General features: G+C 35.9%; 1 protein-coding gene across 18 annotated transcripts in view; it reads right to left on the bottom strand.

The window, feature by feature from the left end:
• Positions 1-15067, bottom strand: part of TNRC6B (trinucleotide repeat containing adaptor 6B) — a 272807-nt gene that overhangs the window by 89395 nt on the left and 168345 nt on the right. For 17 of the 18 annotated variants that reach the window (XM_056798993.1, XM_056798978.1, XM_056798984.1 and 14 more), the window contains one exon: positions 603-690. In XM_056798993.1, coding sequence (XP_056654971.1) covers positions 603-690 — 88 coding nt within the window. Of the gene's footprint in view, positions 1-602; positions 691-9152; positions 9456-15067 lie in introns of those variants that run through there. The other variant, XM_056798985.1, reaches the window with a different exon arrangement.

Here is a 15067-nt window from a genome sequence, read left to right as displayed (position 1 = left end):
GTCTCTGTGACCTCATTCCAAGACTGAATTACTGATAGAACAAAAGAAGCCTGTCTCAGGTAAACTTGTTCACAAGGCAAGTGCATAGAAGGGATGTCTGCTTCCCAAATGCATTACTATATAGCAGGTCTGTGCAGTATTTCATATATTTTGCATTTGTAGTATTTCATATACACATATATATTATAGAAATGCTCTAAAAATCTATTTGGGGAGCCAATAACTTTTCTTTTAATATGATAGCTACTCTGTTGTTGAATATGAATTCTGAGCACAAAGATATCTTACCACTACTTAATGGCAAGCAAACAAAATACAAAACCTAAAGAAAAGCAATGCCCCAGAAATGTTGGCGCTACTGGAAGTCAAATACAGAAGGAAAAGTATCTGACATTAATTGGTTTCATACACAAAAACATCATTAAAGAAACTAATTAGCTTGGATCCTCACTGGCAGCCAGATGACATGACTTCAAGTAATGTATAATCTCACATTAATGTTATTACTGAAGAATAATAATGCTGACCCCAGAAGCCCCCTCTCACATGTAGCTTTACACAGGGTGTTCATTCAAGGTAAATATGTGATATGGAAGACATACCTTCTGAGCAGCTTCTTTCTTCTTTTTATCCTCTTTCTTCCTTTTCTTGTCTTCCATTAACTGTTCTTCCCTTTCTTGCTCCTTCTCTCTGCCAAAATAAGAGTATTTCACATGAGCAATGCCCTAAAGATACGGATGTACATGCTCTCACCTCACCATACCCAGACCTTTGAAGGAGCCCAACATCTGACAACATTGCTAATAAGTGGAAAGAAGCCTCCACTTTTCTCCTGTTTGGGTCCTGCACTGAGCACTTCAGGAAACTAATATGTAGCCAACAAGAAAAACTAGGGGGAGACTATAAACAGTAGCAATATATGTATATATACATAGCTACTATTGTCATAAACCTTGGTGGTCTGTAGCAATGAAGACCACAAATGATAACACACATATAATGAATCATTTCATCATCTTGGGTGTATTATACATCAGCAAACCAAGAACTGAAAAGTTTAGTTGGAAAAGAATGCCTTAATTTTAAGTTATGTACCCACAGTGATTCAAAGAAAGATCGATATTTTTACTTGGCAAATGAAAGAAGACCTAATATGAACATACTCTGCAACCCAGATACTACTACTCACAAATGATGTGGAATACTTGGCATATTAAGTTATTTGTTGTATATTTGGAATTGCATTTTGTCTATTTTCTGAGTATTAGAAAAACCTGGTATCAGATATTTTAATTTACCTCAATAGAAATCATTATAATTTTAATAGATGTTTTTCTTAAATATATAGCATATGTCCAAGAAAATAATTTTTATATCAGTGCATAGATGAGTCAAAAATCTGAGCCGACTGATCTGCCCTTAAATGTGAATTAAGACCAAGTTTTTAGATTCAAAGCCAAAAAAAAATTTTTTTTCCCCCAAAAAGAAGTATCTTAGATCCTTTACTCTAGGACTAAGGAAAGTAAGGATGGTGAAGATGTCATATAGGTAATAAAAAGCAGAATTGGTATTCAAGTTCTGGTCATCTGACTCCAAACTGAGTCCATGTTCTCATCTAAATTTACCTCACTCACAAGAAGTTTTATAAATAAATAAAAAATAAGTTTTAAATAGATTCTTATTAATATTTATTTTAACTTTACTTAAGATTTCATCTTGTATATTGTCTTCTACCAAAGAACTATCTTTATGAAGAATTTTTTTAAAGAGGAGAAAAAAATAACTTTGTAAAACTAATTCATTGGGGAAAAGATAGACATTGTATACACTATTCTATTCTTGTAGACCACCCTTCCCAAAGTCTGCAAAAGTGTGAAGGGAACAGGTATTGCAACATTCAGCTTTAATTGTTTTGCAACCCTAAATTCTATTTGTAGTTCTAGTCATATATGTATATTGTTTTCTTGGTTTTGTTTACATTACACATTGTATTGGTTTGTATCAGCCTTTCCACCATTTTTGTTGTTTCTTACAGAGCACAGCAATTTTCTAATATGTTGACATGTCAAAAATTCTTTGGCTAGTCCTCAACCAACCAAAAGGCATCTACTACAGGGCTCCTGTAAATATTCTGATGTATATGGGGCCTTACTTTCTGTCATTGACTTCTTTTATGTGCCTAGCTGTTCTGGGTATGAAGGCTAGCAGTTTATTTATGTAATTCTGAATTGCTTTTTGTAATCATTATACCAATTCATAGCTCCACTAATAATGCATGAGTATATTTGTCTTGCCACACAGTTTCTCTAGCACTGACTCTTCCCATCTTTTGTAATCTCTGTCTTGTTGGAGGTAAAGTCTTCAAGTAATTCAGAATTGTATTTCTCTTATTGCTAATGATGAGATGGAACCTTCCATATGGTTTGTAATAGTTTGCAATTTTTCTTTTCAGAACTGTCTGTTCTTTTGACCACATATCTACTGGGAAATGACTTTGGATAAATAGTTTTTGAAACAGCAGTTTGACAAGACAATACATAAACAAATTTTGAATCTAAAATATATTCTGATGATGCCAAGTATTTCTACATTGGATTAGTAAGATTTGGAATTAACAGTTGCCAGAGAAATTATTGAATCCAAATTATGTATTTCCACGCAAGAGGGAATTGGGGCAGTGGAAAGCAGAAAGGCTTATTAAAAGTTACAAAGGCTGCAGATTCAATTCAGGTTTTTAAAATTTTAAACTGGTTTCTCTTTGCATAATGTCACACTGTTGTTCATTTGGGTGAAAATGAATTAACATTCGTGACTGTATTTTTACAGATTAATGAGGCAACAGGAAAAGATAGTTAAAAAGCACCTAAGATTCTAATATTTCTGTAGAATTATTGAGCTGGAGAGGATGTTAATGATCTTCCAGTTCAACACCCCCTCTCTCATTTTCCAGAGGAGGAAACTGGGCAAATTTAGTGACTGGCATGAGTTAAGTGACTTGGCAGCACAAGCAGCAAGCTTGTTCACAGTTTGAAAAGTCCCAGCATAAGGACTATTTCACTAGCTGTTCATGCTCCTCAATATCATCCAAAGATGCAGAATCAAAGAGACCTTTGATCCCCAGAAAGAAACTTCAGAAGCCATCAACGTGATCCCTTCCCTGAACAAGGATGTCCTTCACTGGTCATCTAGCCACTTGCTTTGAGGCCTTTGGGGAGGAAGAGAACCTGCCTAGGGTCACCCTTATCTCTATTGGGATGATTCCAATGATGAGAATGTTCCCTTCTCTTAAAGTCCAAATGTCCTTCTTTAAAACTCCCTGAAACCCTAGTGTTCTAGTTTTAGGTACTAGGGCCAAGACCAGCAACTTGCCAAGAGAGTCCCTCAAAAACCTGGCAGTTTTCAATATTGTTTCAATATTGATTCCTTTAATGGATTCTCTTGTGACATGATAAGGAGGCATTTCCCACCCCCTCTGGATCCCTGTCAGCGTATCAATATGTGTCCTAAAATTCGATGCCAAGAACTCAATTCAATGGTCCAAATGTGGTAGAACAGGGTGAGTGACAATGAGACAGACTATCACTCCTCTAGCTGTGGACATCATGTTTCTATTTTGGATGAAACTCAATTAGATTTTAAAAAATGAGTCTTTTAATAATGCATTCTAGAATTCTTCTAGGAACCAAAGTCAGGTTTACTGGCATACAGTTTCTAGTCTGAGAAATTTGGAGGAACCTCCTAGGCAATCAAGGACAACTCCTTCATTTTACAGAGGAAGACACAGGTTCAGAGCCACTCGCCTGCCATTTTCTCTCTTTAGAATCTGCCACCTTTCTTCCTCTTCCATCACTTCTGGATAATCAGTTGGTTCTAAGGCTCAGAAATCTAACCCACAAGCATCTTCAGTAAATCTAACCCATCAGGTACTATTAGACTCTTCTGCTTGCTCCCCTGGCATTTCTTTTGTTGTAGATGATTCTGACAAGAAATTCTGTCAAAGCTTCTAGAGTCAGCTGTGACTTTGGGCAGGCTACTCTAGGCCTTTGGCTCCCTCCTCTATAACTGAATTATATGTTAAGACTGGATCTCTGAGATCCCTTACAGTTATTATAATTCCATGTTCTTTAGGCATAAATGGAGATAGCAAACATAATTTCCCTGGGATGGAGCAGACAAATTCTCAGCTTTATTTCCTTTGTAGGCTATAGGCTAGACCACAGAACTAAATACTGTTGGTTAAAATGTATATGCAGTAGCCTAGGTGGAATAATGGACAAAGTACTGTATTTGGAGCCAGTGAGATCTGAGTTCCAAACTAGCTTTGACATGTGCTAGCACATGTTGAAATTTGAGTTACCTTTGCTTTCCTCATCTGTAGCAGTAGTAGTAGTAGTAATAATAATAATAATAATAATAATAATAATAATAATAATAATAGTATCTTCTACTGACAGAATTGCTGTGAAGGTCAAACGAATCACATATATACATGGAATTAGGATTAGAAATGATTTGCAAACCATGAAGCACTATATAAATGTTACCTCTTGTTGTATGCTATCATTTGTTTTATATTACTTACATAAATATATGTGCCAAAGCAGTCAAAATTTTTTTTTGCAATTTTAAGCTTTAATAACTCACAAAAATGAGTTCATTCAAAAAGCATGATGGGATGTTGCTCAAAGTAGATTGTCTGCCCCAGTGCTTCATCTTGGGTCAACCATCTAACAAATACCGAGTGCCCATGGCCTCTTTCCTCTAATCTGCCCTCCCTCCTGGGGGGCCAACCCCTCTCTCGTTCTCCCTATCTGCTGCTACTGGCTCTGACATCTTCAGTGAAATTGCCTTTTAAAACTTCTACAAAGAATTGGTCCAACTGTTCTGGAGGGCAATTTGGAATTATGTGCAAAGGGCTTTAAAAGAATGTCTACCCTTTGATCTAGCCATACCACTGCTGGGTTTGTACCCAAAGAGATAATAAGGAAAAGGACTTGTACCAAAATATTTATAACCATGTTCTTTGTGGTGACAAAAAAATAGGAAAATGAGGGGGTGTACCTCAATTGGGGAATGGCTGAACAAATTGTGGTATCTGATGGTGATGGAATACTATTGTGCTGAAAGGAATAATGAACTGGGGGGATTCCACGTGAACTGGAACAACTTTCAGGAATTGATGCAGTGAGAGGAGCAGAAACAGGAGAACACTGTACACAGAGACTGATACACTGAGGTACAATCGAATGTAATGGACTTCTCTACTAGCAGCAATGCAATGATCCAGGACAACCCAGAGGAACTTATGAGAAAGAAGCTATCCACATCCAGAGAAAGAACTGTGGGAGCAGAAATGCAGATGAAAAACTATGATTGATCACATAGTTTGATGGGGATATGATTACGGTTTTGATGTTAAAAGATCATGCTACTGCAAATATGAATAATATGGAAATAGGTATTGAGTGATAATACATGTATAACCCAGTGGAATTGCTTGTCAGCTCCAGGAGGGAGGAGGGAACATGAATAATGTAACCATGGAAAAATATTCTAAATAAAACTTCTACAAAAATCAATGTGCTGCTGCTACAATTAGCAAATATTTCCCATTTCAATATTTTGTAAACTTTTAAGGTTATTAAGACTTCAGAGAACAAATGCTTAAAACAATGGTCCTTTTTTTTTCCACCAAGTGTTTTTGTTGGTAATAAACAAAATCCCTAAATTCATGCTCACCTGCAACATATTTCCACATGGAAAAACTTTTAAAGCCTTCCAGGAAAAAATGTGGCAGTGCCTCACATCTTTTTATGAGGTATATTTGTTGGTTTTCTTATAATCTTTTGAAATCAGATCTTCTCCTACAGAAAATGTCAGGTGCCTGGGGTGAGACTTCTCAACCACAAACTATATGGACTGATAACTAAAACATTTTAAAGAAATCAGTGGGTGTCTCTCTAAATGTCCACTTTAGTCCTACTCTGATCCCACATTATAATACGAAGGTGATCGCAGATCCTCAAAGGCTATGCCCAGTGACTGCTGAAAGATGGTCCCAAAGGCTTTGAGGAGGGGCCCATAAGGGTCCTGAAATGAAGCCTGACTTTCATCTGTAGAACAACCTGACCAAGCTGGAGAATGAAAAGGCTGCAGCAGTCAGAATTCTTTTTAGACTGCATCAACTCTCCCAAACTAAAGAGGCTTTATAATGCATCAGAAAGGAGGTGAGAGTAGTTTCACCAAATTAAGTCAAGGGTCCTTTAAAGGTATGAAAGTATATCCAGATGGAAAATCCATCATTATAATCAAGTTATTTTTTATTCTATTATCTCATTTTGTAGCAGTTAATATTAGTTTTTCTGCTAGAAGTATTATATTTTTATGAGGTTTATTTAAAGATTAAGAAATAGAGAAAATACAAAATAAGAAAGCATGTGCCTAGGAGGGCCAAAAGGCCCATTCAATTTCACTTACACTACATCTCAAGAGAAGCGTGTGCTTGGAAGTGTGCAAGCAGGAAGAGAGACCTCAGTAGGCTTTAAAGCCAGTTTAAATAGAAATTTTGATCTCGACTAGGTGGGGATCTCAGTGAGATTAGAGGGCATCTTGGGAACTAGAGCAAGGACTTCTGGGGATTGAAGTCCGGGGTTCAAATCTCCATTTTTACAATTTATAGATCACTTCAAAGTTGACATGGCTTTTCTGTCCTTCCAAGGACCCTGTTTTAGTAAGTTGTCCACCTCTTATTATTTTCATTTCATAGAGGAGGAAACTGAGGCTCTGGGAGAGGTGACTTGCCTGTGACTTGTAAGCAGATGAGTTGGGAACAGAATTGAGCCACCTAGATAAGGCCAGCCTCACTTTCTAGGATTCCACACAAACTCCTATTAGCAAAATGTGGTCCAACTGTCTTAGGGAAGCCAAATGGGACAGTCTATGAAGTTCTAGGGCTGGAGTCAGGAAAAACTGAGTTCAAGTCTAGCCTAGACAACTTACAAGCTATATGACCCTAGACAAGTCACATAACTTCTGTCTGCTTTAGTTTCTTCAATTATAAAATAGATATCTCCCAGTTAAGATAACCTTCTTGTTGAGATATTATTTGTAAAGCACTTGGCACAGGACTTGGAACACAAAAGATACCAAACACAGTCTTGTCTCCTTCCTCCTTTTTCTCCCTTGTTTCCTCTCCTGGCCTCCAAAAAGGCACAAGACTGGAAATGTCTATTACATCTATAAGTCAATCAACAACCATTCAGCAGATGCCTAATATGTGCCACAGGGAAACAAACATGAGGATATAAAACAATCCTTACTTTCAAGAAGTTTATATCCCCTAACCAGAGAAAGACTATGTATGTAAAGAACAGAGATGGGATACAAATGAATACTAAGTAGTTAAATACAAGTGAAGCTGGGAGGATGAGAGTAAAGGCTTCCTTTAGAAGGTAGATTTTACATCTGGGTTTCGAAAAAAGAGAATGAGGCCTAAATGAGTAAAGAGTATGTTCTTGGCATGGAGATCAGCCAGTGCAAAAGCTAACTAACAGGGGGCAGCTGGGTAGCTCAGTGGATAGAGTCAGGGCTAGAGATGGGAGGTCCTGTGTTTAAATCTGGCCTCAAATACTTCCTAGCTGTGTCACCTTGGGCAAGTCACTTAACCCCCATTGCTTAGGCCTGACCACTCTTCTGTGTTAGAACCAATATCTAGTATTGATTCTAAAACAGAAGGTAAAGGTTTAAAAAAAAAGGTAACTAACGGAGAAAAAGCACTACTAGTAAAGGAGGTTAGGAAAGGCTTCTTATAGAAAGTAGGATTTTAGTTGAGACTTGAAGTCAGGTAATCCTGGAGGCAGAGATGAGGAGGCAGAGGATTCCAGGGAAGGGGAACAGCCATAGCCATGGAGCATCTTGGTGGGAGAGGGGCCCCCAATATGAAGGTCAGAGTGACTGGGTTTTAATAGGGTACACTGAGGAGAGAAAGGTATAAGAAGACTGCAAAGACAGCAAACAGCTGACTTATAAAGGGTTTTAAAGGCTAAACACCAAAAAGGAAAATAGATCTATCTACTTACTTGGTATACAAGATTTTCAAGATGCATTTCACTCTACTTAAAGGGGGGCTTTAAAAACCTCGTTCCCATATATATTAATTGTTGGCTCAATATTTACAAAATTATTTGGCTATTAGCTTTTTTTACTTCCATGGTTTCCTAGAATTTTTTGTTATATATTTTGCTAGCCTTCTTAGAATTTATATAATTGCAAGCTACCACAACTTTGGTACAATATGTATGGTGGAAGATACTGGAAGGTTAGTCCTGACTAATATGCTAGGGCCTTAATTTGCATTTGTAAAACATGAGATGACTGGTCTAGATAATTCCTTAAAATCATACTTTTTAGGCTCAAAGGGAAATGAAAGAGAGTTGGAAATATAATCAGGTAAAGGACTAATAAAACAAAATAAATAATGAATGCTGCTTTCTTTCTGTATTTGTGTGGAGTAAGAATGACAAAAGCCATATACTGAATAAAGAATGAATCAAGGTGCTGAAAGTACCCATTAGAATATTTAAAATTAGTGGGCATAAAATAGGAAGCACACTGACATCTACATATTTTTTAAGTACAGAAATTAAATTGTAGAGTACTCAAAAGATCTCCTTTAGATATGATCTTGCTAAATACATTTATTCCGTTTGTAGATCTGAGAGAGGGAATTAAATAAGATCCAAAGACTTTGCAAATGATATGAAATTAGTCAGCAATACAAAATGCCACCCACTGGGCAGAAAAAAATCATGCAAAGACTTGAGTGGCTCAAAATGTAGACAAGTAAAAATAATCCTACTTGAGTTATCAAGTGAAGGCAAAATGCATCTAATAACAAGAATACAGGATAAAAATTCAGACAGATTAAGTAAATAAACTCTGAAAAGCAACAAACCATCTGATTCATGAGATAACAGTCCTTCAGATAAAAACACCAAATTAATTATACCAGTCTTGTCCTTCCTGTTCCAAGTCCCTTTTCAACCCCCCCAAACAATTCACACCCCTTAGACAACTATTCAGCATTCTTCACTCTCCATCACACTCAAACAGTTATAGGCAAACAATTATCTGAAAAAATAAAGTGAACATACAATGGCCTAGCCAGTTTTCTCATATAGCCAGTTTTCTCATATCCTCTTGAACAGCATCCATCTCCCCCAAAGGTCTAGATCTTGAAAAAAAATGGATAAATTTATTTCTCTACTTCAGATTAATTTTTAGAAACCACAAGTCTGCATTATAATAGGAAAATGGTTATGAACTTTTTCCCAGTTTGCTTCAGGAGTCTATTTCCTGAGTAAGCAATCAGCATCAGTCTACCAACAGTACTTGTTGCAATCCATCCATGCCAACTTCTGTCATAAATCTGATCTAAGGGAGTTTTACAGATTTTAATATATAGAATTTTAGAGGGTTGTTTCAAAGGTACTTACCTTTTATGAAGCAAATCAAAGGATTGCTTCTCATGGAAGCACATTAAAAAACTCTTCTTGGCTTTTAGGGATATGACATTTTTCTGACTCTGAAAGCTCTTTCCAGAACCCTCCCCCAACCTCCCTTATTTGGGTCCCTATAGGTCAATGATAATGGGCCTTTCTTAAGACAATTAATTAAGGGTAAATACTCAACTTTTTGGGAGGATTTCAGGGAAACCTGGGAAGACTTACACAAACTGTTACAGAGTGAACAAAAACTAGTAGTAGAATTTATATAGCAACAATACCATAAAGGCAGACAACTTTGGAAAATTTCTTCAAAAATCTAATACAATGACCAATGAAAATTCTAAAGGATCCATGAATAATAATGATGATGATGATGATGATGATGATGATTATAACTTGCATGTAGATAGCTATAGAAAGCACTTCAAGGTCAGCAAGGAACTTAAAAATATCTTTTATCTTCACAACAACCCTGAGAGGTAAATGCTATTATTATTCCATTTTATAGATAAGGTCACAGAAACTGACAAAAATGAAGTTCTTCCTCCAGAGTTATTTAGCTAAGGAAGAGGTTGAGTACAAACTTGAATTCAGAGCTTTCTGACTCCAAGTCTGTGCCCTATCGAAAGTGCCAACTTAGCTGCCTAAGTGAAACATGCTACTCACTTCCAGATAATATCCAGAGAGGGGGATAGATTTTAGTGTACAGACTGAGACATATATTTTTCAGACATAGCCAACATGGGAATTTGTTTTGCTTGACTATGCATATCTGTAATAAGAATCCCTCTCCCTCTCCCTCCCTCCTTCCCTCATCCCCCTCTCTCTCCCTCCCTCCCTCTTCTTTCCTCCCTCCATCCGTCCGTCCCCCTCCCCTCTCAAAATGGGGATGGGAGGGAGGAGAGGTGAAATGGAAGGGAAAGAAAAATACATGTTAATTGAAAAAATTAATTTTGCAAAATGATGTTGCTTTTCCCATTCCCTGAGGTGATTAGGCATTGGACCCATCTAAAGACCACTTAAGTCCTTAGGATGGTACTACGATCTGCCTTACTTCATAAAAAATTGAGATAATGACTTTCCATCAGTACTAGAGTACTACCTAGGATCTAGAATTATTGTTAGGATCAAGCAGAAGATGCTATTAAAACTTGATTTTTATGCTTCATAAACAGAACATGGGATACACCTTTGGTTTGTGTAATAATAAAAACTTGGTGAAACATTCATTAAACCAAGGAAATTCATGGTAGTTCAGAGAAATGGTTAAATCAATGAGCCAATTTTGAATTGAAGTAGTCCCTTTTTAGCAAGAATTGTTATCCCTACAACTCATTATTCAATAGCAACCTCTGCATTAGTCAAAAATTTATTGCAAAGTTGTTGCCAAAAAGCAATCTTCACAGTGCTGAAAATAAATCTAATAGGTAATCTTAAAGCATCATTAACTTTGTGTGTAGGTATGCATGTGTAACTAGATCAAACTAGATTATTTTGATCTCTATTCTCACAGGGCAGCATGGACTACAAGCCTCTAGCAACTACTGGACAGTGTGACCTCAAGCAATTTAGTGAATCTCTCAGTGCCCCATGCAACTCACTAAGGGTGACAACTTATATAGTACGTCTGTCTGCCTTACTGAGTTTCTTCACCTGGAGTTCTAAACTTGAATAAATTCACAGATCCAGTAAAAAGCAAACACACCTACCAGAAAAGTAACCCAAATATAATGAAATCAGGAACATGCTTAAATTCAAAAAGGGGTTTTTACATTAAATTACCATACTGTCTTTTCAATGAGTTAATTCAAATTCAACCACCACAAAAACATTAAGTAAAAAACCAAGCAGATAGTTTTAGACTACAAAAACCTAATAGGAAATATCTTGCATAAAAAAATAACTGAAAACTAAATAGCTTAATCCCAAAAGAGTGCAACAGAAATAAAATTACAGAAACAACCAATAATTTCATTAAAATATTAAAAAATGAGGTGGCAGCTCGGTGGCTCAATGGATTGAGAGTTAGGCCCAGAGATGGGAGGTCCTGGGTTCAAACCTGACCACAGATACTTTCCATCTGTGTGACCCTAGGCAAGTCATTTAACTCCCACTGCCTAGCCCTTACATACACACATATATATATATATTAAAAAATGAGACAACATACAAAAATTTGTGAACTGCAGCAAAAGCAATACTTAAGGGAAAAATTTCAAAATATTCCATCAATAAAATTAAGTACATGGGGCAGGTGGGTTGCTCAGTGGTTTGAGAGCCAGGTCTAGAGACAGGAGGTGTCCTAGATTTAAATCTAACCTCAAGACACTTCCCATCTGTGTGACCCTGGGCAAGTCACTCAGCCCCCTTACCACTCTTCTGCCTTGGAACCAATACACAGAATTGATTCCTAGAAGGAATGTAAGGGTTTAATATATATATACACACACACACAAATATATATATATATATATTAAAAAATGAGACAACACACAAAAATTTGTGAATTACAGCAAAAGCAATACTTAAGGGAAAAATTTCAAAATATTTCATCAATAAAATTAAGTACATGAGGCAGGTGGGTAGCTCAGTGGTTTGAGAGCCAGGTCTAGAGACAGGAGGTGTCCTAGATTTAAACCTGACCTCAGACACTTCCCAGCTGTGTGACCCTGGGTAAGGCACTTAACCCCCATTGCCTAGCCCTTTCTGCTCTTTTGCCCTTGAACCAATATACAATATTGATTCTAAGATGGAAGGGAAGGGTTTAAAAAAAGAAAAGAAAGCAGAGATGAACGAATTGGGCATGCAACTAAAAAAATATATATATATGTATATATTAAAAGCTCCTGATTAAAAACCAAAATAGGAATCCTGAAAATCAAAGGAGAGATGAACAAAACTGAATATAACACCACTGACTAGTCAATAAATGAAGGAGCTGCTCAACCTCCCCCTCAAACAATAATAAAATAGAAAAATAGACAAGCCATTGGCTAAATTTGAGGGGGGAAGAAAAACAAATTATCCATATTAAAATAATGTAAAAAAGTGAACTGACAGCTAATTTTTTTAAACCCTTACCTTCTGTCTTACATTCAATAGTGGGGTTTGGTTCTAAGGCAGAAGAGTAGTTAAGGGCTAGGCAAATGGCGGTAGAGTGACTTGCCCAGGGTCACACAGGTAGGAAGTGTCTGAGTACACATTTGAACCCAGGACCTCCCATCTCTGGGCCTGACTCTATCCACTGAGCTACCCAGCTGCCCCCAACTGACAGCTAATTAAGAGCAATTATTAGGAGCTATTTTGTCCAAATATCTGCCTAAAAGAAATAACAATTTAAAGGAAATAGATATTTACAAAAACATAAATTTCCCAGATTAACAGAATAGGAAATAGAATGCTTTGACTCTTATTTTAGAAAAAGAAAGTAAACAAGTGATAAGTGAACCCTCAAAGGGAAAAAAATCCAAGGATTAGATGAATTTAAAAGTGATTTCTACCTTTCTATCTAAAGAACAATTAATTTCAATACTAAACAGTTTGAAAAAATAGGAAAAAAGGGATCCTACACCAAATTCCCCCTGACATATAGTTTTGTTCCCTAAAGTAAGGACAAAATCAAGATAGAGAAAAAAATTCTATATAATAAATTTCCTTAGTGACGATCAATGTAAAACTTTTTAAACAGAATATTAGCTAAGAGACCACAGCAATATATCACAAAAATCATAATCTATGAACAGGATGGATTCAAACCAGGAATGCAGGGTTGGTTCAATATTAGGAAAACCATAAGTACATATAAGGATAATTAGTCATATAAACTATAATTATGTAAGGATATTTAACCATACCAATTACAAAACAACAAAAATCCTATTCTATCAATAGAAGCAGAAAAGAACCTTTGACAAAGTATAGTACAAACAGTTCCTGTCTGACACCGGAATGGAACTTTCCTAAAAATAAGCAGTATATATCCAAAATCAAGAGTGAGCATTATCTATAATGGGGACAAACTAGAAGACTTTCCAATAGGATCAGGAGGGAAGCAAGGATGTCCATTATTACCATTATTATTCAATATTATATCAGAAGTGCTACCTGTTAAAAAAAATAAAGAAATCCTAGCTATAGTAATAAGACCAAAAAAAATGAATGAATAAAAGTAGCAATGAGGAATCAAAACTATCACTTTTTGCAGATGATATGATGGCATGCTTGGAAAACCTTAGGGAATTGATTTAAAAACTAGTAGAAAAAAATGAACAACTTTAGTAAAATTGTAGGATATAAAATAAACTCACATACATCATCAGCATTTTACTAACAAAAATCCAACAGGAAGAGACAGAAAGAGAAATTCTATTTAATATAATTGCAAATAGTATAAACACTTGGGAGTCTACCAGCCAAGATAAACCCAGAGTCTCAAGGAACATGATCACAAAACATTTTTCACACAAGACAGATCTAAACATATTACTTATGGGCAGACCAAGCAAATATAATAAAAACAGGAATTCTACCAAAATTAATTTACTTATTCAGTGCCATACAAACTACCAAAGAATTATAGAACTAGAAAGGCAACACTTCAAACTATATTACAAAGAGATAATCACCAAAATAACCTTGTATTTGGCTAAGAGAGTGGTGAATAAGTGGAACAGATTAGGTATACAATGAACAGCATTATGATTATATGTAATCTAATGATTGTAGTGATCTAATGTTTGATAAACCTAAAGATTCAAATTTTAAGGGCAAGAACTCACCATATGACAAAAACTGCTGGGAAAACTAGAAAGCAGTTTGGCAAAAAGTAGGCATAGATGAGTATCTCATATCATATACCAAGGTAAATTTTAAATGGATACATGATTTAGATATAAAGGGTGACATCAGAAGCATATTAGTGGAGTTTGGGAGAAATTATCTGTCAGACATATGAACTGGGGAAGAATTTATGACCAAAAAAGAGATAGATCTTCATGGGAGGTAAAATGAATAATTTTGTTTACATAAAATTAAAAAGTTTTTGCATAAACAAAAGCACCATAGTCAAAATTAGAAGAAAAATGAGAAATTTGCAGTAAGTTTCTCTGATAGAATTCTGATTTCTCAAAAATATGGGAAATTCATCCAAATTTATAAGAACCATTCCACAGCTGATAAATGGCCAAGTGATACATGAACAGTTTGCAGAAGAAATAAAAACTTACAATATGAAAAATATATGAAAAAATCCTCCAAATCACTAATATTCAGAGAAGTACAAATTAAAAACAACTCTGAGGTACCCTCTTATAACTTTACCATCAGATTATCTAACATGACAGAAAAGAAAAATGACAAATGCTGATGAAGATGTGGAGCACTGATGGACTGTTGGTGAACTGATCCAACCATTCTGGAGAACAATTTGGAACAATGCCTATGTACCAACTCATAAGTCCCAGCAATACGAGGTATCAAAGAAAGAACAAAAGGACCCACATGTTCAAAAGCCTTTACAGCACCTCTCTTGGGCAGAAAATTAAAAAGTGAAATGATGTCTA

Source organism: Monodelphis domestica, chromosome 5, assembly GCF_027887165.1.
Source record: "Monodelphis domestica isolate mMonDom1 chromosome 5, mMonDom1.pri, whole genome shotgun sequence".
Lineage (NCBI taxonomy): Eukaryota > Metazoa > Chordata > Mammalia > Didelphimorphia > Didelphidae > Monodelphis > Monodelphis domestica.
The sequence above is the reverse complement of the archived record's forward strand: the minus strand, read 5'-3'. Positions and strand labels throughout refer to the sequence as shown.